This window comes from Scyliorhinus torazame, chromosome 22 (assembly GCF_047496885.1).
Source record: "Scyliorhinus torazame isolate Kashiwa2021f chromosome 22, sScyTor2.1, whole genome shotgun sequence".
Lineage (NCBI taxonomy): Eukaryota > Metazoa > Chordata > Chondrichthyes > Carcharhiniformes > Scyliorhinidae > Scyliorhinus > Scyliorhinus torazame.
The window spans coordinates 113,368,090-113,383,521 of record NC_092728.1 but is presented as its reverse complement, the minus strand read 5'-3'; the positions used below and the strand labels follow the sequence as shown (position 1 = coordinate 113,383,521).

The 15,432-nt window shown below is 51.7% G+C and overlaps 1 protein-coding gene across 2 annotated transcripts in view; it reads right to left on the bottom strand.

The window, feature by feature from the left end:
- The window catches only part of agpat2 (1-acylglycerol-3-phosphate O-acyltransferase 2 (lysophosphatidic acid acyltransferase, beta)), a 49,065-nt gene extending 45,221 nt beyond the window's left edge, over window positions 1–3,844 (bottom strand). The window contains exon 1 of one of the 2 annotated variants that reach the window (XM_072488967.1): window positions 3,478–3,844. In XM_072488967.1, the coding sequence (XP_072345068.1) occupies window positions 3,478–3,641 (164 nt within the window). In that variant the 5' untranslated portion in view covers window positions 3,642–3,844. The remainder of the gene's footprint in view (window positions 1–3,477) is intronic. The other variant, XM_072488966.1, reaches the window with a different exon arrangement.
- Window positions 3,845–15,432: the final 11,588 nt, after the last annotated feature.

Sequence of the window (15,432 nt, the reverse complement as noted above, 5' to 3'; positions counted from 1 at the left end):
CCGGGGGATTTGGGGTGATTTCCGGGGGATTTGGGGTGATTTCCGGGGGATTTGGGGTGATTTCCGGGGGATTTGGGGTGATTTCCGGGGGATTTGGGGTGATTTCCGGGGGATTTGGGGTGATTTCCGGGGGATTTGGGGTGATTTCCGGGGGATTTGGGGTGATTTCCGGGGGATTTGGGGTGATTTCCGGGGGATTTGGGGTGATTTCCGGGGGATTTGGGGTGATTTCCGGGGGATTTGGGGTGATTTCCGGGGGATTTGGGGTGATTTCCGGGGGATTTGGGGTGATTTCCGGGGGATTTGGGGTGATTTCCGGGGGATTTGGGGTGATTTCCGGGGGATTTGGGGTGATTTCCGGGGGATTTGGGGTGATTTCCGGGGGATTTGGGGTGATTTCCGGGGGATTTGGGGTGATTTCCGGGGGATTTGGGGTGATTTCCGGGGGATTTGGGGTGATTTCCGGGGGATTTGGGGTGATTTCCGGGGGATTTGGGGTGATTTCCGGGGGATTTGGGGTGATTTCCGGGGGATTTGGGGTGATTTCCGGGGGATTTGGGGTGATTTCCGGGGGATTTGGGGTGATTTCCGGGGGATTTGGGGTGATTTCCGGGGGATTTGGGGTGATTTCCGGGGGATTTGGGGTGATTTCCGGGGGATTTGATGTGATTTCCGGGGGATTTGATGTGATTTCCGGGGGATTTGGGGTGATTTCCGGGGGATTTGGGGTGATTTCCGGGGGATTTGGGGTGATTTCCGGGGGATTTGGGGTGATTTCCGGGGGATTTGGGGTGATTTCCGGGGGATTTGGGGTGATTTCCGGGGGATTTGGGGTGATTTCCGGGGGATTTGGGGTGATTTCCGGGGATTTGGGGTGATTTCCGGGGATTTGGGGTGATTTCCGGGGGATTTGGGGTGATTTCCGGGGGATTTGGGGTGATTTCCGGGGGATTTGGGGTGATTTCCGGGGGATTTGGGGTGATTTCCGGGGGATTTGGGGTGATTTCCGGGGGATTTGGGGTGATTTCCGGGGGATTTGGGGTGATTTCCGGGGGATTTGGGGTGATTTCCGGGGGATTTGGGGTGATTTCCGGGGGATTTGGGGTGATTTCCGGGGGATTTGGGGTGATTTCCGGGGGATTTGGGGTGATTTCCGGGGGATTTGGGGTGATTTCCGGGGGATTTGGGGTGATTTCCGGGGGATTTGGGGTGATTTCCGGGGGATTTGGGGTGATTTCCGGGGGATTTGGGGTGATTTCCGGGGGATTTGGGGTGATTTCCGGGGGATTTGGGGTGATTTCCGGGGGATTTGGGGTGATTTCCGGGGGATTTGGGGTGATTTCCGGGGGATTTGGGGTGATTTCCGGGGGATTTGGGGTGATTTCCGGGGGATTTGGGGTGATTTCCGGGGGATTTGGGGTGATTTCCGGGGGATTTGGGGTGATTTCCGGGGGATTTGGGGTGATTTCCGGGGGATTTGGGGTGATTTCCGGGGGATTTGGGGTGATTTCCGGGGGATTTGGGGTGATTTCCGGGGGATTTGGGGTGATTTCCGGGGGATTTGGGGTGATTTCCGGGGGATTTGGGGTGATTTCCGGGGGATTTGGGGTGATTTCCGGGGGATTTGGGGTGATTTCCGGGGGATTTGGGGTGATTTCCGGGGGATTTGGGGTGATTTCCGGGGGATTTGGGGTGATTTCCGGGGGATTTGGGGTGATTTCCGGGGGATTTGGGGTGATTTCCGGGGGATTTGGGGTGATTTCCGGGGGATTTGGGGTGATTTCCGGGGGATTTGGGGTGATTTCCGGGGGATTTGGGGTGATTTCCGGGGGATTTGGGGTGATTTCCGGGGGATTTGGGGTGATTTCCGGGGGATTTGGGGTGATTTCCGGGGGATTTGGGGTGATTTCCGGGGGATTTGGGGTGATTTCCGGGGGATTTGGGGTGATTTCCGGGGGATTTGGGGTGATTTCCGGGGGATTTGGGGTGATTTCCGGGGGATTTGGGGTGATTTCCGGGGGATTTGGGGTGATTTCCGGGGGATTTGGGGTGATTTCCGGGGGATTTGGGGTGATTTCCGGGGGATTTGGGGTGATTTCCGGGGGATTTGGGGTGATTTCCGGGGGATTTGGGGTGATTTCCGGGGGATTTGGGGTGATTTCCGGGGGATTTGGGGTGATTTCCGGGGGATTTGGGGTGATTTCCGGGGGATTTGGGGTGATTTCCGGGGGATTTGGGGTGATTTCCGGGGGATTTGGGGTGATTTCCGGGGGATTTGGGGTGATTTCCGGGGGATTTGGGGTGATTTCCGGGGGATTTGGGGTGATTTCCGGGGGATTTGGGGTGATTTCCGGGGGATTTGGGGTGATTTCCGGGGGATTTGGGGTGATTTCCGGGGGATTTGGGGTGATTTCCGGGGGATTTGGGGTGATTTCCGGGGGATTTGGGGTGATTTCCGGGGGATTTGGGGTGATTTCCGGGGGATTTGGGGTGATTTCCGGGGGATTTGGGGTGATTTCCGGGGGATTTGGGGTGATTTCCGGGGGATTTGGGGTGATTTCCGGGGGATTTGGGGTGATTTCCGGGGGATTTGGGGTGATTTCCGGGGGATTTGGGGTGATTTCCGGGGGATTTGGGGTGATTTCCGGGGGATTTGGGGTGATTTCCGGGGGATTTGGGGTGATTTCCGGGGGATTTGGGGTGATTTCGGGGGATTTGGGGTGGTTTCATGGGGTTTGGAGTGATTTCCGGGGGCTTGGAGTGATTACGGGGGGTTTGGAGTGATTACGGGGGGGTTTGGAGTGATTACGGGGGGGTTGGAGTGATTACGGGGGGGTTGGAGTGATTACGGGGGGGTTTGGAGTGATTACGGGGGGTTTGGAGTGATTTCGGGGGGTTTGGAGTGATTTTGGGGGGTTTGGAGTGATTTCGGGGGGTTTGGAGTGATTTCGGGGGATTGGAGTGATTTCGGGGGATTGGAGTGATTTCGGGGGGTCTGGAGTGATTTCTGGGGGTTTGGAGTGATTTCTGGGGGATCGGAGTGATTTCTGGGGGATCGGAGTGATTTCTGGGGGTTTGGAGTGATTTCTGGGGGTTTGGAGTGATTTCGGGGGGTTTGGAGTGATTTCGGGGGGTTTGGAGTGATTTCGGGGGGTTTGGAGTGATTTCGGGGGGTTTGGAGTGATTTCTGGGGGATTGGAGTGATTTCAGGGGGTTTGGAGTGATTTCTGGGGGATTGGAGTGATTTCGGGGGGTTTGGAGTAATTTCTGGGGGTTTGGAGTGATTTCTGGGGGTTTGGAGTGATTTCGGGGGGTTTGGAGTGATTTCGGGGGGTTTGGAGTGATTTCGGGGGGTTTGGAGTGATTTCTGGGGGTTTGGAGTGATTTCTGGGGGTTTGGAGTGATTTCTGGGGGATTGGAGTGATTTCTGGGGGATTGGAGTGATTTCTGGGTGCTCCCCCCCCCTAACTCACTCACTTCATGTTCTCCACATCGCGGCCTCTCCGCAGACAGACCGGGATGACCGGCACGGCCAGCGCCATGATCCAGGAATAATAAAATCCCATCTTCACATAATAGCGGAAGCCGGAGCTGAGCAGCCACAAGAGGAGCGGCAGCAGCAGCAGCCAGAGTGGCGCCATGACCGGGGCCCGGGGCCTCCGCCGCCGGGGCCTCGCCTGCTCCCGGGTGCCGCTCCCGGAGCCTCGCAGTCCTGGCGCTGGCGCTCTGGGTTCGGGGGCCGCTCCGGGTGTCGGTGTCTCCGGCTTCCACTCCGGATGTCTGCCGGGTCCGGTTCCCGCCCTCTCGCGGTCTCGGCGCCGCTGCTTCCGGGAGTCGCTGACGCGCAGGCGCGAGTCGCGCTGGGCACGTGACCCTGTTCAGATGGAGGTCACGTGGCTCCCTGGGCACTATTTACATTTGTATTGCGCCTGCCACAGCCCAGGGCTGTTGCCCAGGTCTGGAGCATCAGCCTGGTCCCGGATCCCAAATCCCAGCTTCATCCCACTGCCGAATCTCCAAATCCGGGATTCATCCCACTGCCGAATCTCCAAATCCCGGCTTCATCCCACTGCCGAATCTCCAAATCCCGGCTTCATCCCACTGCCGGATCCCAAATCCCAGCTTCATCCCAATGCCGAATCTCCAAATCCCGGCTTCATCCCACTGCCGAATCTCCAAATCCCGGCTTCATCCCACTGCCGGATCCCAAATCCCAGCTTCATCCCACTGCCTGATCCCAAATCCCGCTTCATCCCACTGCCGGATTCCAAATCCCAGCTTCATCCCACTGCCTGATCCCAAATCCCGCTTCATCCCACTGCCGGACCCCAAATTCAGGATTCATCCCACTGCCGGATCCCCAAATCTGGGGTTCATCCCTCTGCCGGATCCCCAAATGCGGGGTTCATCCCACTGCCGGCCTGGGGACCGGAACCGCCCAACAGCAAACAACACAGTCCAGCGTGAAAACAGGCCCTTCACCCTCCAAGCTTGCACCAACCATGCTGCCCGTCTGAACTAAAAGAAAACACCCTTCCGGGGTCCGTATCCCTCTATTCCCATCCTATTCATGTATTTGTCAAGACACCCCTTAAACATCACTATCGTCCCTGCTTCCACCACCTCCTCCTGCAGCGAGTTCCAGGTTCCCACCACCCTTTGTGCAAAAAAACTTGCCTTGTACATCTCCTTTACATCTTGCCCCTCGCAACTTAAATCTATGCCCCCTAGTAATTGACCTCCCTACCCTGGGAAAAAGTCTCTGAATAGTAGACTTCTGTCAGGTCACCCCTCACCTCCTTCGTTCCAGTGAGAATAAACCAAGTTTATTCAACCTCTCCTCATAGCTAATGCCCTCCATACCAGGCAACATCCTGGTAAATCTTTCCCTCATAGAAATTGTTGTATCCTCATTGGCTACAGGTGAGGTCCCAGAGGACTGAGAATAGCCAATGTTGTTCCTTTATTTAAGAACGGTAGCAAGGATAATCCAGGAAATTACAGGCCGTAGATTCTCTCCCCTGTCCTTGAGTGGGCCAACCCTTTCCCTAGCTACCCTCTTTCTGGTAGTGTGGCGACCAGAGTTGAACACTACATTCCAAGTGTGGCCTAACTAAGGTTCTATATAGCTGCAGCATGAATTGCCAATTTTTATACTAAATGCCCCATCCCATGACGGCAAGCATGCCGTATGCCTTCTTGACCGCCATCTCCAGCTGCTTTGCCACTTTCAGTGACCTGTGGACCTGTACACCCAGATCCCTGCCTGTCAATACTCCTAAGGGTTCTGCCATTTCCAGTATATTTCCCATCTGTATTAGACCTTCCAAGATGCATTACCTCACATTTGTCTGGATTAAACTCCATCTGCCATCTATCTCTCCGCCCACGTTTCCAACTGACCTGTATCCTGTTGTATCCTCTGACAGGCCTCATTGCTAACCGCAATTCCACCAACCTTTGTGTCATCTGCAAAGGCAGCACTACCGTGGGTAGCACTGTTGCTTCATAACGCCAGGGTCCCAGGAGTCTGCATGTTCTCCCTGTGTCTGCGTGGGTTTCCTCCGGGTGCTCCGGTTTCCTCCCACAAGTCCCGAAAGACATGCTGTTAGGTGATTTGGCATTCTGAATTCTCCTTCTGTGTACCCAAACAGGTGCCGGAGTGTGGCGACCAGGGGGTTTTCACAATAACTTCATTTCAGTTACATTTTCCTCCTAATCATTTAAAAATACTACAAACAGCAAAGGTCCCAGCACTGATCCCTGCAGAACACCACTAGTCACAGCCCTCCATTCAGAAAAACACCCTTCCACTGCTACTCTCTGTCTTCTATGACCAAGCCAGTTCTGTATCCATGTTGCCAGCTCACCCCTGATCCCGTGTGACTTCACCTTCTGTACCAGTTTGCCATGAGGGACCTTACCAAAGGCCTTACTGAAATCCAAGTAGACAACATCCAATTTCCTACCTTCATCAATCACCTTTGTCGCTTCCTCAAAAACCCGATCAAGTTAGTGCCATGATATGCAGACATGCAGATAATGATATACAGACATGATTTGGAGATGCCGGCGTTGGACTGGGGTGAGCACAGTAAGAAGTCTTACAACACCAGGTTAAAGCCCAACAGGTTTGTTTCAAACACTAGCTTTTGGAGCACTGCTCCTTCCTCAGGTGAATGAAGAGGTATGTTCCAGAAACACATATATAGACAAATTCAAAGATGCAAGACAATGCTTAGAATGCGTCTTGGAAGGTCTAATACAGATGGGAAATATACTGGAAATGGCAGAACCCTTAGGAGTATTGACAGGCAGGGATCTGGGTGTACAGGTCCACAGAAAGATTAAATCTTTACAGATCCAGAGATGGGGTAACTCCAGGTTAAAGAGGTGTGAATTGTGTCAAGCCAGGACAGTTGGTAGGATTTCGCAGGCCAGATGGTGGGGGATGAATGTAATGCGACATGAATCCCAGGTTCCGGTTCAGGCCGCATTCATGTGTGCGGAACTTGGCTATAAGTTTCTGCTTGGCGATTCTGCGTTGTCGCGCGTCCTGAAGGCCGCCTTGGAGAACGCTTACCCGGAGATCAGAGGCTGAATGCCCTTGACTGCTGAAGTGTTCCCCGACTGGAAGGGAACATTCCTGCCTGGTGATTGTCGCACAATGTCCGTTCATTCGTTGTCGCAGCGTCTGCATGGTCTCTCCAATGTACCACGCTTCGGGGCATCACACTGGGGGACATCTCCCACCATCTGACCTGGGCTTGCGAAATCCTACTAACTGTCCTGGCTTGACACAATTCACACCTCTTTAACCTGGAGTTACCCCATCTCTGGATCTTGTTGCTAACTTTTGGTTGGTTCAATTGGCTCTGTTTTATAACCTTTGCTCTCGAGTCGCCAGGTATCTTTATGATACCGCCACGAGGTTCAAGTTCAAGTAATGATCAATAACTCAATACACCGATTAGTAAGATTCAAATCAATGCACATTTATTATACACAGTAATCGCTACTCATGCACAAATTCTACTTCTAAGCTACTTCTACAACTAACAGGCCTATACTTAGCTTCGGACTGGCCCACCAGGTCAGGGGAACAAATGGCCTTTCGTTCGGGTTCTGAGTCTGCGGGATTCGAAGTTGGTACGGATTGGTAGCTAGGAGCGCCTATCTCATAGCGAGCGTTGACTTAAGACTTACTGGATATCGGCGGCAGCTGCAACGGTCACTGTCAAGATTGGTTCGCGTTGCTGAATGACCCGGTCAAGAAGAACGATTTGAACTTGGGGGCTTAACTTTATAGTCCCCAGGGGCTTCCCGCCTTTCGGGCGGACCCCGTACCTGGTTCCAAGTGATTGGACTTTGTTCCAATCGCTTGGTTCGATTTCTCCAATACTGGAGCGGTTCCCTGATCGATGGGCGGTCTTGAGGTGTCTGTTAACCTCTTTTGTGTTGGCTCCTGCTGGCACCGGGGAGTCTGGCTTGGCTTTGTTTATCCCAAATGTTGCGATTGTTCCCGGGGATTGCTCATCAGTATGTAGATGGCCGCTACATTATTATGCAGATGGCTGCTGGTATCGATGCTGTCTGGGCTTTTGCAGAGTTTAATACACAGTAACTTGCACCTGCTGGTTTCTGCCTGTGTTGGCTGAATTTCCCTTCAGCCTTTGCTGTTCTCCATTTTAAATCGGGACTTGGCCAACCCAGGTGGCTACAATCTGCAAAGATTTAATCACCTGTTAATGCTCGCATTCTAAGCATTGTCTTGCATCTTTGAATTTGTCTATATATATGTTTCTGGAATCTACCTCTTCATTCACCTGAGGAGGGAGCAGTGCTCCGAAAGCTAATGTTTGAAACAAACCTGTTGCACTTTAACCTGGTGTTGTAAGACTTCTTACGATATACAGACAGGCACAGACAGGCAGCTAATGAACACAGAGAACAGGACATGACCAATGAGCAAGCAGGACATTCAGGGTGGTATCTCACTATAAAAGGCACGAGGCACTCACACTCTGCTTCTTTCCACTGATGAACATCTACAGAGTGAGTCAGGGTGTATGTACAGTATCACACCTCCAGCACGTGGCTAAGAGCTAGTCTGGTTCAGTCAGACAGAGTAACCACACTTAGGTTAGCAGAGAGTCGAACTCATAGAGAACTGTGCTACTGGTTCAATAAATCAGATTGAACTAACTTTTTGATTAAAGCTGCATCCAGTTGCGGCTTGTGTTATCCCAGATTACATAACACATCAGTTAGTGAGACACGATCTCCCCTTAACAAAACCGTGCTGCTTCTCGCTAATGCGTCCACTTACTTCCAAATGGGAGTAAATCCTATCTCGAAGCAACCTCTCCAATAAATTTCCTACCACTGACGTAAGGCTCAATGGTAATTTCCTGGATTATCCTTGCTACTGTTTGTAAATAAAGGAACAACATTGGCTATTCTCCAATCCTCTGGGACCTCACCTGTAGCCAGTGAGGATACAACGATTTCTATTAAGGCCACAGCAATTTCCTCCCTTGCCTCCCTCAGTATTCTGGAGTAGATCCCATCAGGACCTGTGGACTTATCTCCCTGAATGTTTTTCAAGATGGCCAACACCTTTTTGATCTCAATGTGACCCAGACTATCTATATACCCTTCCCCAGGTTCATCATCCACCTAGTCTTTCTCTTTGGTGAATACTTAATGCAAAGTACTCATTTAGTATCTCACCCATTTCCTCTGGCTCCACGCATAGATTCCCTCCCCTGTCCTTGAGTGGGCCAACCCTTTCCCTAGCTATCCTCTTTCTCTTGATATATGTATTAAAAAGCTTTGGGATTTTCCTTAATCCTGTTTGCCAGTGAGTTTTCGTGACTGTTTTTAGCCCTCCTGACTCCTTGCTTAATTTTGTTCCTATTTTCCTTAGTCTGTTCCCAGCCTTCTAGACCTTACAAATCCTCCCTTTTTTTGGACTAGGCTAACAATATCCCTTGTTGTCCAAGGTTCCCGAAATTTGCTGTATTTATCCTTCTTCCTAACAGGAATATGACAGTCCTGAATTCCTATCAACTGACACTTGAAAGCCTCCCAAATGACAGATGTTGATTTACCCTCAAACATCCGCCCCAATCTAGATTCCTCAGTTCCTGCCTAATGTTGTTATAATTAGCCATCCCCTAATTGAGCACCTTCACCTGAGGACTACTCTTATCTTTATCCAACAGTACCTTTAAACTTACTGAATTATGGTCACTGTTCCCGAAATACTCCCCGACTGAAACTTCGACCACCTAGCCAGGCTCATTCCCCAATACCAGGTCCAGAACGGCCCCTTCCCTAGTTGGACTATCTACATATTGTTTCAAGAAGCCCTCTGAGATGCTCCTTACAAACTCTGCCCCCTCCAAGTCTCCCACACTAAGTGAGTCCCAGTCAATGGAGGGATGATATTCCCACGCATCTGCTGTCCTTGACCTTCCAGCTGGTAGATGACATAGATTTGAAAGGAACTGCTCAAGGAACCTTGGCGAATTCCTGCAGTGCATCTTGTAGATGGTACACGCGGCTGCTACTCTGCGCCGGTGGTGGAGGGAGTGAATGTTTGTGGAAGGGGGAGCAATCAAGTGGTCTGCTTTGTCCTGGATGGTGCATCACACTCCTAAATTGTGCCTTAGATGGTGGAAGTGAGGAGGTGAGTTACTTGCAGCACAATTTCACGCTCTGACCTGCCCTTATTCTGAGGCTTGTTATGTGATGGTCCAGTTAAATTTCTGGTCAATGGTAAACCCAAGGATTGGGTGATGGGAGATTCAGGGATTGTAATAATGTCAGGAAGATGGTTTGATTCTCTTTTAGTCATGGTGTCATAGACTCTTGCAGCACAAAAAGAGATCCTTCGGCCCATCATTCCGTGCAGGCCATCAAACACCTCTCTATTCTAATCCCATTTTCCAGCACTTTACCCATGTGACCCTCATTCTCCTGGGTGGACAGATAATGCACAGTGTGAGACGCCTGGACACAGGCGGAGAGGGTCTCTGCGGCTGGTGGCCTGTGTGTGCAGGGCACCTGGCAATAGCATGTGGTATGGGTGTTGGCATGTGGCGCAGGGTGGAGTGCGAGGGGACTGCCAGCACGTGGGGTGCAGTCACTCTCTGGGGGCGGGGGGTGGCGATGAGGGGTGTGGGTATGTGGGAAGAGACTGGCGCTGGGGGTACGGAGGTGGTGATCCATAATGGTTGGCACGGGGGTTTGTCCATCCTTACCCAGCACAGTCTACCAGTCTGCCTGGGGGGTGGGCGGAGTATGGGGGTAAGGGTGTGTGGCTGGGGTGGAGGTGGCTGGGGTGGGGGTGAGGGTGTGGATGGTGCCAGGGCACAGAGGTGGTGACTCATGTGGGCCACCCTGAAGACATTGTGCAGTCTTTTCCGGTACTGTTGCCAAGTGTTTGCGGTGGGGCCCATGACGCTCACGGCCTCTGCCAGCTGAGCCCAGGCCCAGTTGATGTCAGCTTCCTTCCCACCCTAGGAAACAGGATTTCCCGTCTCTCCTCCATGGCATTGAGCAGTGTCTCCAGCTCTGCATCGGTGAATCTCGGAGATGCTTTCCGGGGTGACATCTTCATGGCTGGAATGAGAATGTGTGTGAGTGCCTATCTGCAGTTCCAGTTTATGATGGCCTTTTTCTGAATTACAAGCCAGCTGTTTAGCCCACTGTGCTAAACCAGCCCCATGTGGGCCAGACCAGGTAAGGACGGCAGATTTACTTCCCTAAAAGACATTAGTGAACCAGATGGGTTTTTACAACAATCAACTGCGGTTTCATGGTCATCATTAGACTTTTAATTCCAGATTTTTCATTGAGTTTCAATTCCATCATCTGCCATGGGGGGATTCGAACCAGGGCCCCCAGATCATTATCCTGGCTCTCTGGATTATTAGTCCAGCGACAATGCCACTATGCCACCACCTCCTTTGAAGAGCTTTCTAAATTTCACAATGGTTACTTGGAGACGAAGGAATTCCCCCTTCCCCCCCCCCCCTCCCCCCCTCACCCCCCGCTGCTTTTGGTAGGCTCCAGTACAATAGTGAGAAACGCCTGCTTAGATTGACTGTCTGCAGGGTTCTCCTGCACAGCATTTATGTTTAAAGTCACAAGTTCATCAAATTCTGACCTTTTCATGCTTGCCTTCAGCTGGGTTTAAAAAATTTTGATTCTCCTGGAGTGTTCGATTAATAATTTATTTTTAAAAATTCAGAGCAAGCTCGGATGCCATGTGTTCAGGGGTAGCCATGGAGATCAGGGGCAGAATTGTCCGTTGCCCGATGCCGAAATCGGGAACGGCAATCGGGCGGAGAATGGCCCCCGACGCCAAAATTGCGGCAGGCGCCAGTTTGACGTTGGGTCCCGATGCCCCACCCCTCCAAATCGACATCATTGAGACGCGTGCAGTCGCAACACCTTTGGAATATCATTATCGGGCCCACCGGCACGGGCCACATGTGGTCTTGGGGGTTGTGAGCCTGGCGTGGCAGCCACGGAGAGAGAGAGAGAGAGAGAAACGGGAAGTACGGACAGTGTACAGCACTGCTGTACGCCGCCGAGAGCAGTGCCGCTGGCCAGGGAGCTCCTGCCAGGGCTGGGGGAGTAGTGCAGAGCTGCCAGGAGGTGGGCTATGGGGTCGGGCTGGATGGGTATGCGGTCCAGCACAACCAGCGGCATCTTTTCCGGCGTGATCGGTGTGGGTGTGTGTGGTGTGTAGGCGTACGCACAGCTGCAGCTTGTCAGCCTGCGCATGTCCAGCATGGACCTGGTGATTCTCCCACCGCTTTTCACGTGTGCCACGTGTTGCTCTGTTTACTTGCTATAAATATGGCGGTTAGTAAGGTCGCCTTTCTTAATCCTAATTATGAGTTTGCTTTCAGAGTCGCCAGGTATCTCTCGATACCGCCACAAGGTTCAACCCGAATACCGATCAAAGAGCCAGTACACCAGTTAGTTAGTTCAAAGTTAATGGTATTTATTTACACACAGTACGATTTACTCATGCACAATAACACTACAGGCTAAACTATATCTATCACTAACACCTATATTTAACTTCGGGTGCCCACTTAGGTCAGAGGAACAATAGCCATTGTTCGGACCTGAGGCTGTTGGGTTCGACGAGGTAACAGGAGTACAGCTAAGGTCATCCGTCTGGTAGCGAGCGTTGAACTTGAACTTACTTGCTTCTGGTGGAAGGGTCTCTCCGCTTGAGGGCCAAATCCAAGAGAGTGAACCTTTCGTGGGGGATCCTTCTTATACTTGGAGGGGCTTCACGTGCTTTTCGGCGGGCCTTAAACTTGGTCCCAATTAATTGGGCCACTTCTTGATCATTGTCATCGATCTGAGCCAATAAAGGAGCGGGTGCCTTGATGGCTGGGCGTGTCCTAGGTGGCCGTTGGCCTTGATTTGTTTGTGTCTTCTGGTTGGGGTAGTGGCGCCGGAATGTCTGCGACAGTATCGGCTACCTGAGCATTAGTCCTTTGTTTCCCGGAGATGGGCCGTTAATATGTAAATCGACCCAGAGTTTCAGTTCCGTCTGCTGACTGCCTTCCAAATATACATTCAGGCTCTGTGCCTGCTTGTTGCTTTGTATTGCCCATTTTTCCCTATAGGCTCTATGAGTGTCCATTTTGTAGACTGAAAGTGGCCATCCCAGGTGGCTACACACGGGTGTTTGACGTGGTGCTAGCTCCGCGGCAGAATCAGTGCGGGAGAGGTGCCGATTTTTCCATCGGGAAATACCACGTATCGTCCGTTGGTGTCAGCACTTAGACGCAGGAACGGAGAATCCTGCTCCAGATTTTTAGTGATGCCTTTTTTCAAACTACACTTCTGACACTGTATTTTTAAAAGATTTCTCAGGATTTGCTTTAGTTTTAAACCTGGAATTGTGAAAGATTTAGTTCACTCTTGCCAGGTCTGCCGAGTTTGTGCTCTGAAATTTGAAGGTGGGCTTCCAAAGGAGGTGAAATAGAATCTTCTGCTGCAGTAAAGAATTTCAAATTTCTACCTTCAGCTTCCAATCCTTTCTTTGGGTTTTTTTTTTGTTAATTGTTCCTCAGCGACTCTGTTTCTGGAGCTTCTTTTCGGGTCAGGCTGTTTCATTTTTTTCTCAGTCTTCCAACATTTTTGTTTTTCTCAACATTTGATGTGAGGTTTTGGGTTGCCGACAAGCTCCTCCTTGTTGTCGGATGTTTGATAGGTCTGAAGAAGTCTTTGTAGTCACACGCAGGGAACCTAAAAGCTGTTATTGACTCTTCGAACTATTGACAAATCCAGTCAAAGGTACAGGCTGAGGGCTGGCTGGTACACACTGCTCAGTCCCATACTCACCAGACCCTGGGTGGACATCATATACTGTGCGGGTGGTACTTTACTCAGCCCCACATTAACCCTCTATGAGCCAATCCTTATATTCCAGCTGAGATTGATGTGATGTATTTTGGTGAGAATTATGCAACAAAAAATATAGGTTTGCTTCTGCTGGTATGATTGGTACTGGTGGAATTGATGCTGGTGCTGCTGCTGGGATTGGTGATGATGCTGGGATTGGTGCTGGGATTGGTGATGGTGCTGGGATTGGTGCTGGGATTGGTGATGGTGCTGCGATTGGTGATGGTGCTGGGATTGGTGATGTTGCTGGGATTGGTGATGATGCTGGGATTGGTGCTGGGATTGATGATGGTGCTGGGATTGGTGATGGTGCTGGGATTGGTGATGATGCTGGGATTGGTGATGTTGCTGGGATTGGTGCTGGGATTGATGATGGTGCTGGGATTGATGATGGTGCTGGGATTGGTGATGGTGCTGGGATTGGTGATGATGCTGGGATTGGTGATGGTGCTGGGATTGGTGCTGGGATTGATGATGGTGCTGGGATTGATGATGGTGCTGGGATTGGTGATGGTGCTGGGATTGGTGCTGGGATTGATGATGGTGCTGGGATTGGTGATGTTGCTGGGATTGGTGATGATGCTGGGATTGGTGCTGGGATTGATGATGGTGCTGGGATTGATGATGGTGCTGGGATTGGTGATGGTACTGGGATTGGTGATGTTGCTGGGATTGGTGATGATGCTGGGATTGGTGATGGTGCTGGGATTGATGATGGTGCTGGGATTGATGATGGTGCTGGGATTGGTTATGGTGCTGCGATTGGTGATGGTGCTGGGATTGGTGATGTTGCTGGGATTGGTGATGGTGCTGGGATTGGTGATGTTGCTGGGATTGGTGATGGTGCTGGGATTGGTGATGTTGCTGGGATTGGTGATGATGCTGGGATTGGTGCTGAGATTGATGATGGTGCTGGGATTGGTGATGATGCTGGGATTGGTGATGGTGCTGGGATTGGTGATGTTGCTGGGATTGGTGATGATGCTGGGATTGGTGCTGGGATTGATGATGGTGCTGGGATTGGTGATGGTGCTGGGATTGGTGCTGGGATTGGTGATGGTGCTGGGATTGATTATGGTGCTGGGATTGGTGATACAGCTGGGATTGGTGATGGTGCTGGGATTGGTGATGGTGCTGGGATTGGTGATGCTGCTGGGATTGGTGATGGTGCTGGGATTGGTGATGGTGCTGGGATTGGTGCTGGGATTGGTGATGGTGCTGGGATTGATTATGGTGCTGGGATTGGTGATACAGCTGGGATTGGTGATGCTGCTGGGGTCAGTGCTGCTGCTGGGATTGGTGCTTGTGCTGGTGCTGGGATTGGTGATGGTGCTGGGATTGTTGCTGGTGCTGGGATTGGTGCTGGGATTGGTGATGCTGCTGGGATTGGTGCTGGTGCTGGGATTGGTGATGGTGTTGGGATTGGTGCTGGGATTGGTGATGCTGCTAGGATTGGTGATGGTGCTGGGTTGGTGCTGGGATTGGTGATGCTGCTAGGATTGGTTATGCTGCTGGGATCGGTGCTGCTGCTGGGACTGGTGCTGGGATTGGTGCTGGTGCTGGGATTGGTGATGGTGATGGGATTGGTGCTGGTGCTGGGATTGGTGATGCTGCTGCGATTGGTGCTGGGATTGGTGATGGTGCTGGGATTGGTGATGCTGTTGGGATTGGTGATGGTGCTGGGATTGGTGATGATGCTGGGATTGGTGCTGGTGCTGGTGATGCTGCTGGGATCGGTGCTGCTGCTGGGATTGGTGCTAGGATTGGTGATGTTGCTGGGATCGGTGCTGCTGCTGGGATTGGTGCTGGGATTGGTGATGGTGCTGGGATTGGTGATGCTGCTGGGAGTGGTGATGGTGCTAGGATTGGTGATGGTGCTGGGGTTGGTGATGTTGTTGGGATTGGTGATGCTGCTGGGATTGGTGATGCTGTTGGGATTGGTGATGGTGCTGGGATTGGTGATGGTGCTGGGATTGGTGCTGGGATTGG